The 15,373-nt window shown below is 37.8% G+C and overlaps 1 protein-coding gene across 2 annotated transcripts in view; it reads left to right on the forward strand.

Annotated features, from left to right (window-relative positions):
- Positions 1-15,373, forward strand: part of LOC139131329 (circadian locomoter output cycles protein kaput-like) — a 68,351-nt gene that overhangs the window by 25,125 nt on the left and 27,853 nt on the right. For both annotated transcript variants that reach the window (XM_070697338.1, XM_070697339.1), the window contains exons 3-4: positions 6,866-7,014; positions 7,870-8,051. In XM_070697338.1, coding sequence (XP_070553439.1) covers positions 6,866-7,014; positions 7,870-8,051 — 331 coding nt within the window. The remainder of the gene's footprint in view (positions 1-6,865; positions 7,015-7,869; positions 8,052-15,373) is intronic.

The raw sequence follows: 15,373 nt of genomic DNA on the forward strand, positions 1-15,373 counted from the left end.
CTCATACTTAGCCCTAACTAATGCTATGAAAATGAGTTACAAGAAACCACCTTTGATATATGTATTTGCTTCAAGTCAAGCACAACTATCACCTAGAATATGAAATTGCCATGGAGAAAGACAAACTAGAAAGACATTGTTGTAAGTGGATTAAAATACCAGCAACAATAACTGATAATTGTACACCTTGATGACAAGCACTGCAACCCTTCACTACTGTCAGTACAAAAATCAAGAGGGTGGGACTGGACAGTGTCTAGGCTTTGCAGAACCACAAAACCACTGGCTACAATGAAGGTGTCACTGAATATGTAAACATCATTTGTTTGTAGGAGTATCAAGGCAACATCCAGATGTTTACAAACCAAATATTTGCTTTCCAATGTTAGTGCCCTGCATAGTTACAGTGTTGGCATAACTGTCTGTTTTCTGTATGCAGAGTCAATACAAGAAATTACGCAATAACGCAATTATGTAAGCAGACATATGCCTTATACATTGTACAGAGCATGCACCATATTTTATGTATTTTCTTTTTCAGACTTCTGCTCCTTGCAGACAGAATTTGAAGCAACTTTTTGGCACATTTTGGAACTTGAAATTTGTGTTGAAATTGGCTGTACATAATATTAGCTAAGGTGCTTTAAATAAAATTCTTTGTTTGCTGTCTGCATGCTGGTAGGTGCTCATAGAAAATTATGAAAACAAACACAATGTTAACACTATTACGAATGAAAATATTATTTTTCCAAAAGTAACGAAATAAAAGATGAGCTTATGTCAATACACTTGTGGTTTTTGTCTGTGTTTGCTTTTTGCCCTGCTGGCTGGTAGGTTTTTTAAAAAATCTAAGGACGGCAAACAGAGATTGTTTAATATACACTGCATAAAGCAGTATGTCAACAGACTGTTTTCCACGATACCATTCGTTTCATAGTATTTCAGCCTGGCCACTTGGAATGAATGTCCGATTTGAAGTAGTAGTAATATGTACTTTCAAAAGACACTTGTACACTTGCCGGCAAAAGTACTCCAAAACTCAGTGTGACGTCGTTCATATGCTACAATGTATGGGAGGAGGTCATTTTCAAACAGGCGGTACCTCGCGCGGAGTCCGCGGTGTCCCTCTTACCCTGCCGGGACGTGAGGTAAAGCAGTTAGCGCCTTTTAATGAGTTCGCATGCATAATTGTCCCGCGGAAAACCGCACCGTTTGGCACGTCATTTAAGCTTGTGACGTAGTCTTCTGATCTTGCCGACAGTAACGCTGATGTGTGACAAGTCCAGCGAAGGAGCAAGGACTCACACACGGTCATCTGACAGTGTTCAACTTGTCATATCAGTAATGGCTTTTACCGGGGTCTGAAGAGGTCGACCGCAATTTAGGTTGAGTGACATTAGTGTCTATTGTTGAACGAATCAGATTGCATGTCCTCCTGGGATCCTAAAACGGTCATCTGGCACTTCCTAAAACGCGTTCTTAAATTAGAAATCGCGCTCGGGACTTTTCAATGCGTACTGTCTGTCGAAGTGACCTAGAAAAACTGCAACAAACACGCACACAAAAATGTGCAAAAAAACTTCTGCAACAATGTAGCATTGCATGTACAGATATGGTGATCCAAGAGCATGCGGAAGTCTTTAATGTAAATATTTTCGGTTCCACCAATAATGTGTACGCCGATTGGAAAGATGCTCGCAGTTTTAAAACTGTACTATTTCCCGACTGTAACATCGGGCAGTTGATCATATTTCTAAAATAAAACTGACATCACTGATCACAAAGAAACGTGATGTTGAACAGAAAGAGACCATGGTATAACTTGACGTAAAAATGCTGGTAATGTAAGTATGTTTTCTTTCTTACAGCTAAAGGTCTATTTGTTGAACAATATTGAAGTTCTGAAGCAATAATAAAACTCTACAGCTTACGTTAAAAATTTTCCCCAGTGCGAAACTTTACGTCATGGTTTTAGTAATGCATAAGCTTACCAACTTTACTATGTTATAAACAAGGTAGACAAACATTGGTTATTTATTTGAACACCGAGATCGAAGCTATCTTTTTCCCTTTCAAAAATTTGAACACAGAAGCTTGTTTGGGTGGCGAGGAACATGTTGTGATAGAAGTATGGTCCCAAGAAAATTTCTCAGAATCGGGAGCGTGCGACGTGGTATAAAAAAAAACGACATGCACGAACTTTGAACTTTGAATGTACGTTAATACTTCGATCCGACAACTCAGGTTCCCGATCCCGATCCCGTTCGATCTGTTATGTTTCTACACATCCCGATGTTATTCAAAGATTCACGGGGTTGTATTTAGATGCCACTCGAAGTAATAATGTAATCAGTTTTCTGTGATCCCGTCAAATAAACCGTAGGTGCTCTGTGTGTTGCTTCACGATGCTGATCTGTTGCAATTGCAACAAAGAGAAAGAGAGAAAACCCCGATATCCGGATCAGCAAGCGATCTACAACAAATGTTAAAATGGCAATTTCGCAGCTTAAACTTCATCGAAACTTAGCGACATTTTATTTGGCACGAGACTAGATACGAGCAGACGGTTTTTGACTACGTGTGACGGTGACATCGGGTTTTGGAAATATTTCCGCTGCAATTCCGAGGTCAAGACAGGACAACCCCAGATATCAGATCTCCTCTGGTTGGTCATAAGATCGGAAAATATCGCGACAAATATTGGTTATTTTGACTATCTGTTGATGTTATTTGACGGTAGTGTAATTATTAAATGTTGTAGTGCTGTACTGTTATGGTAGCGACGTCATTTTTTTAACTTATCAGATACATGGCTGAAGTATTAAACGTGGATATGTTTCCTCATAGATTTTGCCGTCGAGCTTCGCGAAAACCTGCCCACTTTTTGCAGTTTGCTTTTAAATTAGACAAGTTCTTGTCTCGTTTATTCGGTAAGTTTAACTGGAATTTGGGCCGCGTTATAACCGGTTCAACATCTGGTGATGCTGGCTCGTTGTGGCGGTCGGTTTCAACTCTTTTTTTTCTAGTTCAAAACACGGCCCTCGCGAGGCACTGCGTCATCAGGGGACATGTGAAATCGACTTTTCTCTGTTGAACGTGAGACTGACTGCGGAGAGGGCGTTGAACTCGTCAACCCTGCAACACTAATTTGTATCACTGATGTCTACAATACTACGCACGAAGTCTGCATTAGTGCATTGCCAGTGTTTAGTAGCAACATACGTTGAATAGACTCAGTGAATCAATTGTAGCCTACATTCTGTTTAAACGCCCTGAGTCTTTGGATACTGCCTTCATGACAGTCAAAATACTGTGAATGCTTCAGCATCATTCCTCAGAAAAAAATGAATGAAACCCTACAATGATTATCATCTTTGCGTTCAGCCGACTACCCCCCCCTCCCCCGGCGTTGTCAGGTGGCCTGTCTTCTTCAGCGTATTTATTGTTTGGCAATGTATAAACACTTTCATTTGTTTTTTGCTCAAAGCGAGATAAACGCCGGTCACACCTATAACATCGTTAACAGTTTGTCAAATATTATCAAATGTGTTGAAGCAACTTTATTGACTTCCACACTCAGTGCGCCACTCTCCCTTTTTAGCGGACGCGTGGGTCCGTCAAACAGCGTACGATCTGATGAATGAGAGTTTTCGGTTCTTTCTTTCCGATTTTCCAAAGACACGTCGACTTTCTCTTCCGTGTTTGAGCGAAACAAACGTCGGCTTCATTCGGAAATGGTCGGCTATTCGTGGGCGTATCGTTAGTCCTACGGTAAGCTATACCCGACGTGAACGTCGGAATAATTCGGACTGTAGTCGGGAAAGCAAGGTTACCGGTTGACCTCGAGAGCGATTCCCAGTATACACTTTCGCTGATCGCGGTACTAGTACTACGCTGATAGCAACAGGTTCACCGATATCGCGATTGCATTGTCTGAACTGTTCGTGCCAGGGTTGCTGCGAATCCGTAGCCTTTGCCACTCGGGTACTCCCAAAAGAACATGTCAAGGAGTGGCAGGGCTCGTTTTCGCAGCAAGTGCCAGGGCAGTTATTGTTGTTCAGTGAGACGCGTCGGCAGCATGTTGCGATGGTTGTGCGGCACCCTTCGTTGATACTTCAAATTTCGTCACCGTTTGTCGTAATATATCAACTAAAACAAGTCCCGTTCCGTTGTTATCAGAATATTTAGCTTGCCTTATGTCTGATCGAGAGGAAGCGTGCAAACAATACACTTCCTTTGGTCGTAAGATAGTCTAGAAAGCCGTGTTCGGGCCCACTATTTCAGACAGAATAAATATGTATCGGAGCGTATTTGCGAGGGAATCCAAAAAAAAAAAAAAAAAAACGCACATAGGATTCAGAAACGACCAGGAGCAGACGGAGAAAGACATCGAAAATAAATCACTACATAGACGGTGAAGCGTTATTCAACATGATGAAATCAAATGCAAGTTCAGGGAGATCGGACACAGAAAAGCCCTTAAATTGCTTGAAACCTTCGGAAATTCCGCAAATGTAGAAATCGGGAGCATGTCAGCGTTCGAATTTTGCCCTAATAATGGCATTACCCTGAAAACTGACGTTAAATACTTGTCATAGGCAAAGGATACGTAATAAACATGTTTGTCTACTGTTGACATCAGTCAGCTGGCAGCATTACAGCATGAGCGATCATGATTTTGATCAGTTTGCCACTGCGGCATTTTGCAGAGCTTGTCAAATTTTATGCATAGAATCAGTAAATTATTTGACTTGCTCTCGACCAGATTCGTAAATAAATTTCAAGGCAGTCAGTCACGCTAGCTGGTATGTTAAATTTCTCAATCATACTTGGAAAACTACAATGCAAACAACGTAAAAAACACTAATTTCCGATTAGAAAATGAAAAACATTTCGAGGTTATTTTTGTAAAACACATTTTTCTGTTTGCTCAACGTTTAAAACCTGGAGCATACCTACCTTGTTCTGTAAAATCTTGAATACAGAGCTTCAATCCATTGTTTTGCTTCAGTTAATATTTTATTGAAAATTTTATTTAACATTTTATTGAGCATTTCCGTGAAATGTGGTGGGTAATATATGATCAGTTACGATAGTAATTTGTTGGCGAAAATGTATAGATGGCAGTAAAATTGCTACAAGTTTTCAACCCTTTGACCTTTGATCTTTTGTTTTGAAATTTGAGACCCTTCGACGAGTGTTGAACGTCTGCGGCTAAAAATAACCAGCACGTCCCTCCAACTATCGCGCAAAGTAAGAAAAAAAATCAGGTTGATTTTCGTAAATTGCAGCACAGCCGTCACCCCTCCCAGCTTCTTAATTCCTGCGGACTTACCGCGGACGTTTTAATGCCGCGGAGATACCTCGATCATTAGAGCAAAATGGACTAAAAAAAGGTGTGAATGGCCCAACTCCAGCCTGCGGTAATGAGTTCTTCATGAATATTCACGGCACCTGAGGTGCGGTAATCACCGAGGTAAACGTATGAGCGGATACCCCGGAATCCGCGCGAGGGTACCGCCTGTTTGAAAATGACCTCCTGTAGTGCGAGTAGTGACGATAGTAATATGTAATATCCTAGACATACGTACGTTATTTGCAACATGACTTCAACAGTAGTTCATGCTATATGTACAATGGTAGGACTTTATCTTTCTTCTATCAGGGGAATACAGTTTACAATGATCAGACTAGTACATGTATGTATTGCTGAAAGCATTCCATTTTTTATTAAATTGCAAATCATATATCTGCTCAAAATGTGTTTTGATTTCATCTGTTGAATGTGTACAGATAGTCTGAATGTAGATAATAATATTGCTTTTGAAATTTCAGAATTACATACACAATGAATACTTGGTTTATAACTTTTGAAATCTAATATTTTTGGAGATGTCATACCACTAATAGACATTCAACTTTGGTACAGACAGAAGATTAATCTTTTGTAAAAAAAATTATCTTTTCACTTCCATCCACCTGTGTTGAGTTCTACTCTTCCCACAGAAAATGACAGGGTTGTGCCAAACTGTATAGTGAGAGAATTAAATTTCTTGATGACAATTTAATAGAAGGTTACCTCTTACACTTTTATATAACACAAGGTAGTAGATGATCTGATGAGCTTTAAAAACAGACAAGATATTTTAGTTAAACTCGCCCTTCTCAATCCCAGGTTCTCGCATTAGCAAAGTGTCAACAGCCCATTAACAGTTTGTCATTCTTTTGTTTTCCATTGAATATATTATCAAGTAAATAATATTTATATTAGATATATCTGATAATTGAGCGGGGGCTTTAAAATTGTCACTGAATACAGTAGATACTGCACAAAGTTTTTTGGCCAGTGAACATTCTCAATAGATAATAACACATTATCAGTCGGTGAGCATACTCAGACAATGGTCATTGTTATGAATCTAATTATTGAAATAGAGGATTAGATTAGAGAATGAATCTTGAATCTATAATGTTTGATATTTGAAGTATTTTGAACATTTGAATGCTAAATGTGTAATAGGAATGCTATCAAAATTTGAAAACCATGGAACTCAGTGACTGTTTGTAAAGATTCTGATTATCTTGTTGAAATAAATTCCCAGTGCTTTATTTTTTGCACCTGGCTGCTTTGTCAAGTACTCTAGGGTGTCAGTGCAAGAGTGTGTGTGTGTGTGTGTGTGAGCGCTCGCGCATGCGTATGCATGCACAATATGCAGTAGTTATCACATATGACACAAAAAATATCTTTCATTTAAAACCGTTTGTCACCTTCATACAACCAGAGGCCTATATATCACCATATTAGCGTCAATACATTGATTGTTCAGTGTGACTTAATGTAATAAATTATTTTTCATGCCCACAGAAAATCAAGAAATGCCAGTGAGAAGAAACGGCGGGACCAGTTCAATATTCTTATCAGTGAACTGTGCGCCATGGTGTCCACAAAGTCAAGAAAGATGGACAAATCCTCTGTTCTCAAAGCAACAATTTCATTCCTCAGACAACATAATGGTATTCATTTGTTTTAATTATCTGCTGATGTATTTGTTAGTTTGAGTTTTGAGCCAGAGAATGGTTGAAAGGAAGGATCTACATTTTTGTCCAAATGAACCACTTCTGAAGTTGACTTTGAATTACTGGCAGAAAATGCTAGTATTGTGCAAAATAAGTCATGCTATTCAAGGCTTCTGGAGAGTCCTTGGATTTGAAGCCCTAGGGAAAGACCTTGAAAAGTTCTCTATAACAAAATCAAAACATGGAAAATCACGGAAAATCAACAAGTCTGCTGTGTATTACCAATATAGTAGGCCAAGAAAAAAAAATTGTGCTGTTCTGATAACCTGACCTACCCTATTTTTTACCTGCCAACCCTAAACCTTTTAAAGCTAGGTAAACACAGAAGTAAAAAAAGAAAGAAAAGACCCATAAAATCACACATTCATTACCTTGCATCTGGTTTTTGCTCGAACGAGAATGTCTTTTATGTTTTTATTCCTTTTATATGTATGATACGTTTCTCTGGAAATGTTGTGGCCAGTGTTTGATCGCCCTGAACCTCTGAAAAATGCATACTTAAAAATATTTTGGAAAAAAAAATCCCTGCCAACCTACCTACCCTATTTTTGAAAACCATCAGAACAGCACAATTCATTTTTTTTGGCCTTATATAAATGATACCTTGAAATGGTATTTTCTAGGTCTAACCTCAAAAATTGATTGAAAATTCCTGGAAAAAGTCCTTGAATTTTATATGAGTTTTGAGTGTATGTTACCTGCAGTGTAATAGCTTCAGAATGATTTGAATGAAAAAAAATCAAACATGGTCACCAAACAAATACATTCTTCTTGTACATCTGCCCTTCACAGAGATAACAGTACGATCTTCAAAGAGTGGAATAGCAGAGGGTTGGAAGCCATCTTTCTTGTCTGATGATGAGTTCAGTACACTGATGCTAGAAGCCCTGGATGGATTCATGCTAGTGATTTCCCAACAAGGACACATGTTATATGCTTCAGATAGCATTACCACACTACTTGGCCATCTTCCAGTAAGTTTAAAGTTACTTGCTTCTTCATCTAAGCACTTAATTATCTTGAAATGTCATAATATTTTGTTTTTAGCACTCTTACAGAGGATGATGAATACACTGTGCAGAAGATATTTTTTTCTGATTCACAAAGAATGTGAGATCCTTAGTTCAAGTGTCTCATGCAGACCTCATAATCAAAGCACAAATGCCAGCTGAGGGCATTATACTTTTCCTTATTTAAGTTTTTATAGTATTCAAAGGCTTGTTATCATATTCAGATGCTTGTTATTGCATTCAAAATTTAGCACAAAAATACATACATGTACAAATGTCAGAATTCAGCAGCCTTCATTTGTTAGAACCATTTTACAATTTCCTACAGCTCTGCATAGAACCTTGTAATTTGCATGTATGTTGTGATGTCACATTGTACTCCAACATTGCCCTGTAGAACCAGAACCTTATGGCAGATGCACCAATTAGAGGTTATAAACAGTAAATAAGGGTATAACCAAATACCTGAGCACAGCGATTATAATCTCACCATAGTATGATAAGGTTAAATACATGTGGATAATGTTGTTATTTGGGACACAAAGTTGGAATGAGGGGTAATAGTTGTGCAGGTTCAGGGGCCATACCACAAACTCTACAAGAACATGTCAGTACGAGCTGTAGGTGTGCATGCACAGTTGATTTCATACAATAAGGTAACCCAATGCAGCTATTTAAAATCATCAAACCTGAATTTTATTTGAAAAATGCTGAACAATAAATTGTAAACGAGTTGCTGTTTTTCTGTTACTGTCACTGCTTGTACAAGCTCTTCATCACTGAGTTCATTGAGCTGCACTAGACTAAAATTTAACAATCAAAATTAACCTCATTTACCAAGCTTCCATTACTGCTGATTGGTATTGGTAGAGGTGTTGCCATTCAGGATTGGTTTTTCAGTGACATAGTCTAAAATGGGACCAAAATTTCGGTGTTTATCTGACCATGGTCCCTCTGAAAAAAAAAAAACATGTCAGAAAGTGTAGTATTTTAATTCCCATATCTGTTATTAGTAAATTTATATGTGTTTCTGATCTGTGGTATACATACCAGTGCAGCTTCTATGATTTTGCATGTGTGTTAATATCATAGATACAAAATACATTGCCAGTTTGGAAAAGCTAAGGTCTGTGTTTTCCTAACGTTGAATTTTGCAACAGTTTTAGTTTCTTAATGTCATCTCAAGCAAGGCTGTTAGACAATCATCTATTATCGACCTATATTACCGTATTCCTCCGATTCTAAGACCCCCTTTTCAGAACCAAAGATGACGAAAAAGATATGGGGGGTCTAATAAACGGATGTCACCGCGAAATCGAACGTCGAAGTTAATTTATACTAATTTATGCAATGTTATGCAAATTTTTATGCCAATGATTTTTTGATTCACGCTACAGACAACTCATACTTTGTGATATCGACTCATGGCCATGCTGTGTAGTTATGGCAGTCGAATCTGTACAAGTATAAATTAATGGAGATCCACAAGTCTTGAAATATAACGTATTTGCCATACCTTCTTTTACTAAACAATACGATAGCAATAAATCTTTGTATTTCGTGAATAGATAATCACCACGAAACTTTGTACGACAAGTACGTTCCTCAGCAGCAGCTAGCTCCCCCCCATAGCATGCATAGCATGGCCACAAAGGTCAGACAATGAGTGAAGGGAAAGTCCCTGAAGTTCCGCTGGCTGTGATTGGTCAATTTACGCAATAGGTCAAAGGTGTCAGTGCATGAGGTCAAGGTAAAATTCTGTTCAGTGGGATGGTGTCCGTCCGCCCGATGTTTTCTATGTACGATTTTCATTTACTGTACTCCTTAAAATAAACAATCAATTACACGTCGTGAGTTTTATTATTTTGCTCCTAGTTTCAAAAAGTCTAACCGTATCTCGAAACGAAATGTGATCTTACGAACAGGCAGGCTCGAACAGGTAAAGTGTTGAGGCATCGGCTGGCCGAGACGAAAGATTGCTGCGCCAATCTGCTTTATATTTGATGTGTTGAATTTTTGGCAATACACCCTGAAGTTTTTTTATTACTTGTATCAATGACCGAAATGTCTCCTGATGTGGAATTCAATCATCTATGATCAACAGTTCGGAATATGGTACGATCATGCACGTTTTTGATCTAACTGTAAGTGTATAGGGCCGTTTAAGCTTATGAAGTTGGGTATTTTTCCCTCGCAAAACTTCGAAAGCGTGCATAATCTTGAAAATCTGTTACACTATCGTTCTACTCATTGCTGGGACTAGTTCAGGAAAGGACACACACAAATGCCGTTCAAACAATAAATACCTTCATTACATGAGAAAAACTACAAAATTGATGAAACATAAACGGAAGAAATTCAAAGAATTTTCAGTTCATGCGCGGAAGAAACTTTGGATATCGCGTTTCGTTTGTCAACACAATAATTGCCCTCTTCATCTAAGTCAAACCAGTCGAAGTCGATATCGTCGTCATTAAGTCTTTTTGAAAGATTTTACGATGCCAATGATATTTCTATTTTCACTGGTTGCTTATACGGTAAAGTTGAACGTAAGAGAAAACTTGCAGCGCTTCACAATGATCACAAAAGAAAGCTTACGTGATAGAAATCTGTTGAAAAAATCTTTTTATACTTTAATGGTAAATTTGAACGTAAGAGAAAACGTGCAGCTATTCACAATGATCACAAAAGATACCTTACCTGATAGAAAACTGTTGAAAAAATCTTTATAAGCACACCATTTAAGAGCAACTTTTTCATGTGCCGTAGTCTTTTGCCTCAGTAGTATGAAAACAAAAGTGTAAAAGTTGAGCGAAGCAATTTCAAAGCTCGTGTCATTCACACGTCCCAAATTTTCTATTGATAACGGCAACAAAAGGGTTTCCCGACATCGTCACAAGATCCTATAAAAATGCGTCGATTTATCGTAGACTTTATGAGCCGGAAAGTCATAAGACAGTGCATGGTTGTCATGGGAAAGAAAAAAAGTAATTATTAAAATCATTCTCGCTGTCGGCATGCCTAACTACCGTCGCAATCAGGTAGAACTTGGTTTGCCGTATGGACTTCGCCGAGATGCAGACAACATACACGATCGAATGCTGTAGCCGTTGTTCAAGATGGTTGCAAAGTTGAAAGTTTGAAGCGAGATGCAGCACTCATACCGGGCACGGTTACTTTCGAATATCATCGATCGTGACGTGTGACGTCAGTCAACAAAAATACTACTTGAAGTCAAAGAAGAAAGCATTCATCCATTCTCCAAGAGTTGGCATGGCAGAGAAATGTCACGTCGGTGTTTTGGCAAATAATGCGGCTGTACCTCTGCTAAAGCAACCAGTCCGAGGTACTGTTTTCACCGTACATATTCACTAAAACAGATCAAATCATGCCGCTGACCAAAAAAATGAAACGGCCCTTTTAAGGGCCACAACAGTCTCCAAAAAGAGAACTACTGATACCCAAACTTGTTTGTGTTTGTATGAGTGTAAATTGTGTTTGTTTGATCGTGATGAAATGAGCGAATCGTACTTGATCGACAAGTCCGAAAACCCGACTATCCTAAATGTTCATTTCATGGTAGCCAAATTGCATCGAAATGTTCGATTCGTACATAATCAGATGTTGAAAAATCTGCTTATTTTGATGGTAGCAAAATGACAGTAACGAAAAGACGACATTGTACTAGATCGAGATGCTAAAAAATCCAACTCTTTTATATTGTTCATTTACGGTAGGTAGTGAAATCCAAGTGTAGTTTTATCGCCAGGAAATGATAGCACTGTTCCCGATTGACATGTTCCAAACCCTAACAATAGTGTGCGTGTGTGTGTGTGAGGTTTGATACTTCACTTTGACACTTGTTTGTGACTTTGATAAGCAGCGTAGGTGTTGTGGATATCCTGGTCTCGTTACATGACAATGGCTCTATTGTTCCAGTCAAAATTCTGGTGTACCCTTGGGGGGTCTTATAAACGAACTAACAGCTAATTACTAATTGATAAAATAATCCTGGGGGGTCTTATAAACGGGCGGGGTCTTAGAATCGGAGGAATACGGTAGGTGTGAAGTATTGTGGGCTGATAGTCATGACTGGCCTTCTCACGTGAAATCCTTTGAAGAAGGTCATGGAATTAGAAGAGAGAGTCTGCAATCACAACGTATGCTAATTAGCCAAAGTTCCTTCACTATCTGACGTCTTAATCCTATTACTGCTGGTGTCTAAAGGTCTTCTTACACCATGATGATACAGACACTAACTTTGAATGACTGGAGTTGAGTGTTAGCTCTAACCTTTGAACCCAAGTGAACAGGGAAGGTGCATGCCCTTGAGTTACAGGGGTCAGGAGACATGCTTAAAACTATACCCTAGATAGAGAATGACGCTGTGGTCAAGCTGACAGCTGATGTGTGAGCATCAGAATTGAATATATATGCAATTTTCAACTTTCTCTTTTCACTGCTTAAATGCCCCATCATACACCTACTGTCTCTCGCACTCAAACAACTACTACATAATAATTAATATAAGTATTATATAGAAATAATAACGCGAATAATAATAGGTTCAATTTCCGTGAAAATTTCACCATAAGGGTATTTTTGGTCGAAAAGACCAAATATGATATCGATTTCACTGCCCCATGTTTCCATGGTAACCATTTTAGGGGTTGAAAATTTCAATTTTTCTAATATCCCATGAAAAGTTACTTTGATTGATATGAAAATTATCAAGTGGGGGTGTTCGGGTTAGAGAACACAAAAACCAGACTTATTTTTAAATGTTTCAAGTTGCCATGGTAACTATTTTGTCATTGAAATAGAATTTTCCCTAATTCCTATTAAAAATGTACTTGGACATAAATCCCGGTATTTTGGGAATAACCTCATTATTATACACTTTTTAAATCCAATTTTACCTCGAAAAAATCAACATTAAAGCTTTTTTGGGGATGCCCGTCCCGCACTGCACTGAGCGATCGTGAGCAAACTGAGAATGCGTTAAGAGCGTCCGCTAAGCGCACAGAACGAAATTTCAAACCCGCGCAGCGCAGTGTGTGAGAAATTTGTAGGTCGGCAGCATAATTTCACCCGAATTCACAGGCTTTTGATTCACCACTACCAACGTTGTGAAGTACCGCACCGAATGTTTAGAAGTATTTCCCCGCATAAACGTAATGGTGTTTTGAGGTCAAAGGTCAAATAGCGTCCAATAACACCAAAAAGTTGCTGTACTCCGTGTCAAAGTTATTGGACTCTGCGTCCTCTGATACCGAAATTTACTGTACAAAGAAAACGCCATAGATTGCAGGCGCAGGTGAATAATAATAAAGATAATGTATATTGGGGCCATTCTGGTCAAAATTATGTTTTCCGTTAATTTTAGATTGTTAGAATTAATTTTATATAGACCAGAAAATAATTTTCAAGCAGTTTTAATTTTGTTTCATGCAGTCATCTCAAATAAGTGTTATATAGTATATTACTAACTTTTTATGTATTCACTGAATTAAGTTTATGCCTTCAAATTAATTTTATGTGATAAAATTAATTCTACTAGTATCTCAAATTAATTTTATGAACCCTATTCCCCTTAACACCCCGTGTACCATTATTTATCACAAGCAGTAACAGTAGCGCACAGTTTTTTTTATTTAACACATGATTCACTGGTACTTATTTATTTTATGGATTTACAATTAATGATTTTTTTCCCTCATTCCAGGAAGAATAATGAAGACAAATTATTTCTGATTGTTTAACTATAGTAAAATTATGACCATGTAGTGGTGCATTATTTTAGTGTGACCTGGCGTGACCCCATAAATTCTATGATTAGCTAGATCCCTAAAGTTCCATGGTAGCAACAGCTAAATTTGCACACGGTGCCTGTATACCTTTAAACACTTTATTAAATCCAGCAGGCCAAGACAAGGGGGAAATATTAAAAGATAAATGTTTCACATTTAATACTGCCCTACTTGTATAGGGCTCTCACTTGTGCGAACGTCGTAGGAAACACTTATTGCAACAATTTACCGTAAATATAAAAAAAAATCGGCTGTCAATTAAACTGCGGTTGCTAACCAACAGGAGGTAAACAGTGAGACCAAACGTGCCCAGAAATACGAACGCAATAGACTAATCGTTTTGGCATGTGCCAACTCACAATTATAGAAAACCGCAAAGACTAGTCGTTTTGGCGTGTGCCGGCTAATCGGCTAACAAAAAACAGGAAACCACAAAACCGCAAAAAGTGATAAAGAAATGTAAATAGCTATGGAATAGTTTCTATAAAAATCTCTACACATGTATATCAACCTGGGGAATAAGATTTTGACCTGTAGCACAATATGCTCAATGGAATAGCCAGTTTTATTAGCTACTATAGACTATAGTCTATAGAAGCTATTGGGATGGGTATCCGTCCGGCGTCCGTCGTCAGTCTGTATGTATGTATGTATGTATGTATGTATGTCCGTTTGTGAGGCGTCCGTCCACTCAAATATCTTGAGAACCGCAGTACTTACTGATTCGATATTTGTTGTGTAGATTAAAAATATGATTTTGAGAAACTATTTTTTTTTAATTTTTTGATATTGTTGAAAATAGGCAAATTAATGCCAAAAAAGGTGTTTTTGATAAAAAATCTTCTTCTTCATAACCGCTGGTCAGACAGCTTTGTTATTTGGTATACAGGTCCCTAGGGGTAACCCAACTTAGATTTGTTCAAATTGTGATGAAATATGCAAATGTGTATTTTTAAGGAATTTTTTTGTCATTTTTGGTCAAAATTTGACTTGAATTGTATGTAATTCTTGTACTGTATAAACCCTATCAATTCACCCAGAAAAAAATAATTAATATGATTTTAAATAATTGAATTAATTAGGAAATCATCAAAGCCAAAATAATTTTTATGTAGAATTATCAGAAAGTTCAACCTTTTTTGACAGTTCATAGTGAAATGCTTACCATCTTGGAGGATTAAAACATGTAAAGGCAACTTTCCTGAATCCCAACTTTGACATATTCTGAACCGTCATTTATTGTGCCCTGTATGTTATCTAAAAGAAATTGCTCAAAATAGTCAATAGAGATAGAGATAGAGAAAGTTCTAATTTCCATTTATGGTTGACTTGGTAAGGATAAAATAAAATTACGTTTTGAGGAAAAAAATAGAGTGGTCAAATTAAAAGAGTGGTCAAAGTGATAGGGGTTTTATGGTAAAGCTTGGCTGTAAGATTCCTCATGTGCTATTTATAGCAATTGTGCAATCTGTGTAA

Source organism: Ptychodera flava, chromosome 4 (genome assembly GCF_041260155.1).
Source record: "Ptychodera flava strain L36383 chromosome 4, AS_Pfla_20210202, whole genome shotgun sequence".
Lineage (NCBI taxonomy): Eukaryota > Metazoa > Hemichordata > Enteropneusta > Ptychoderidae > Ptychodera > Ptychodera flava.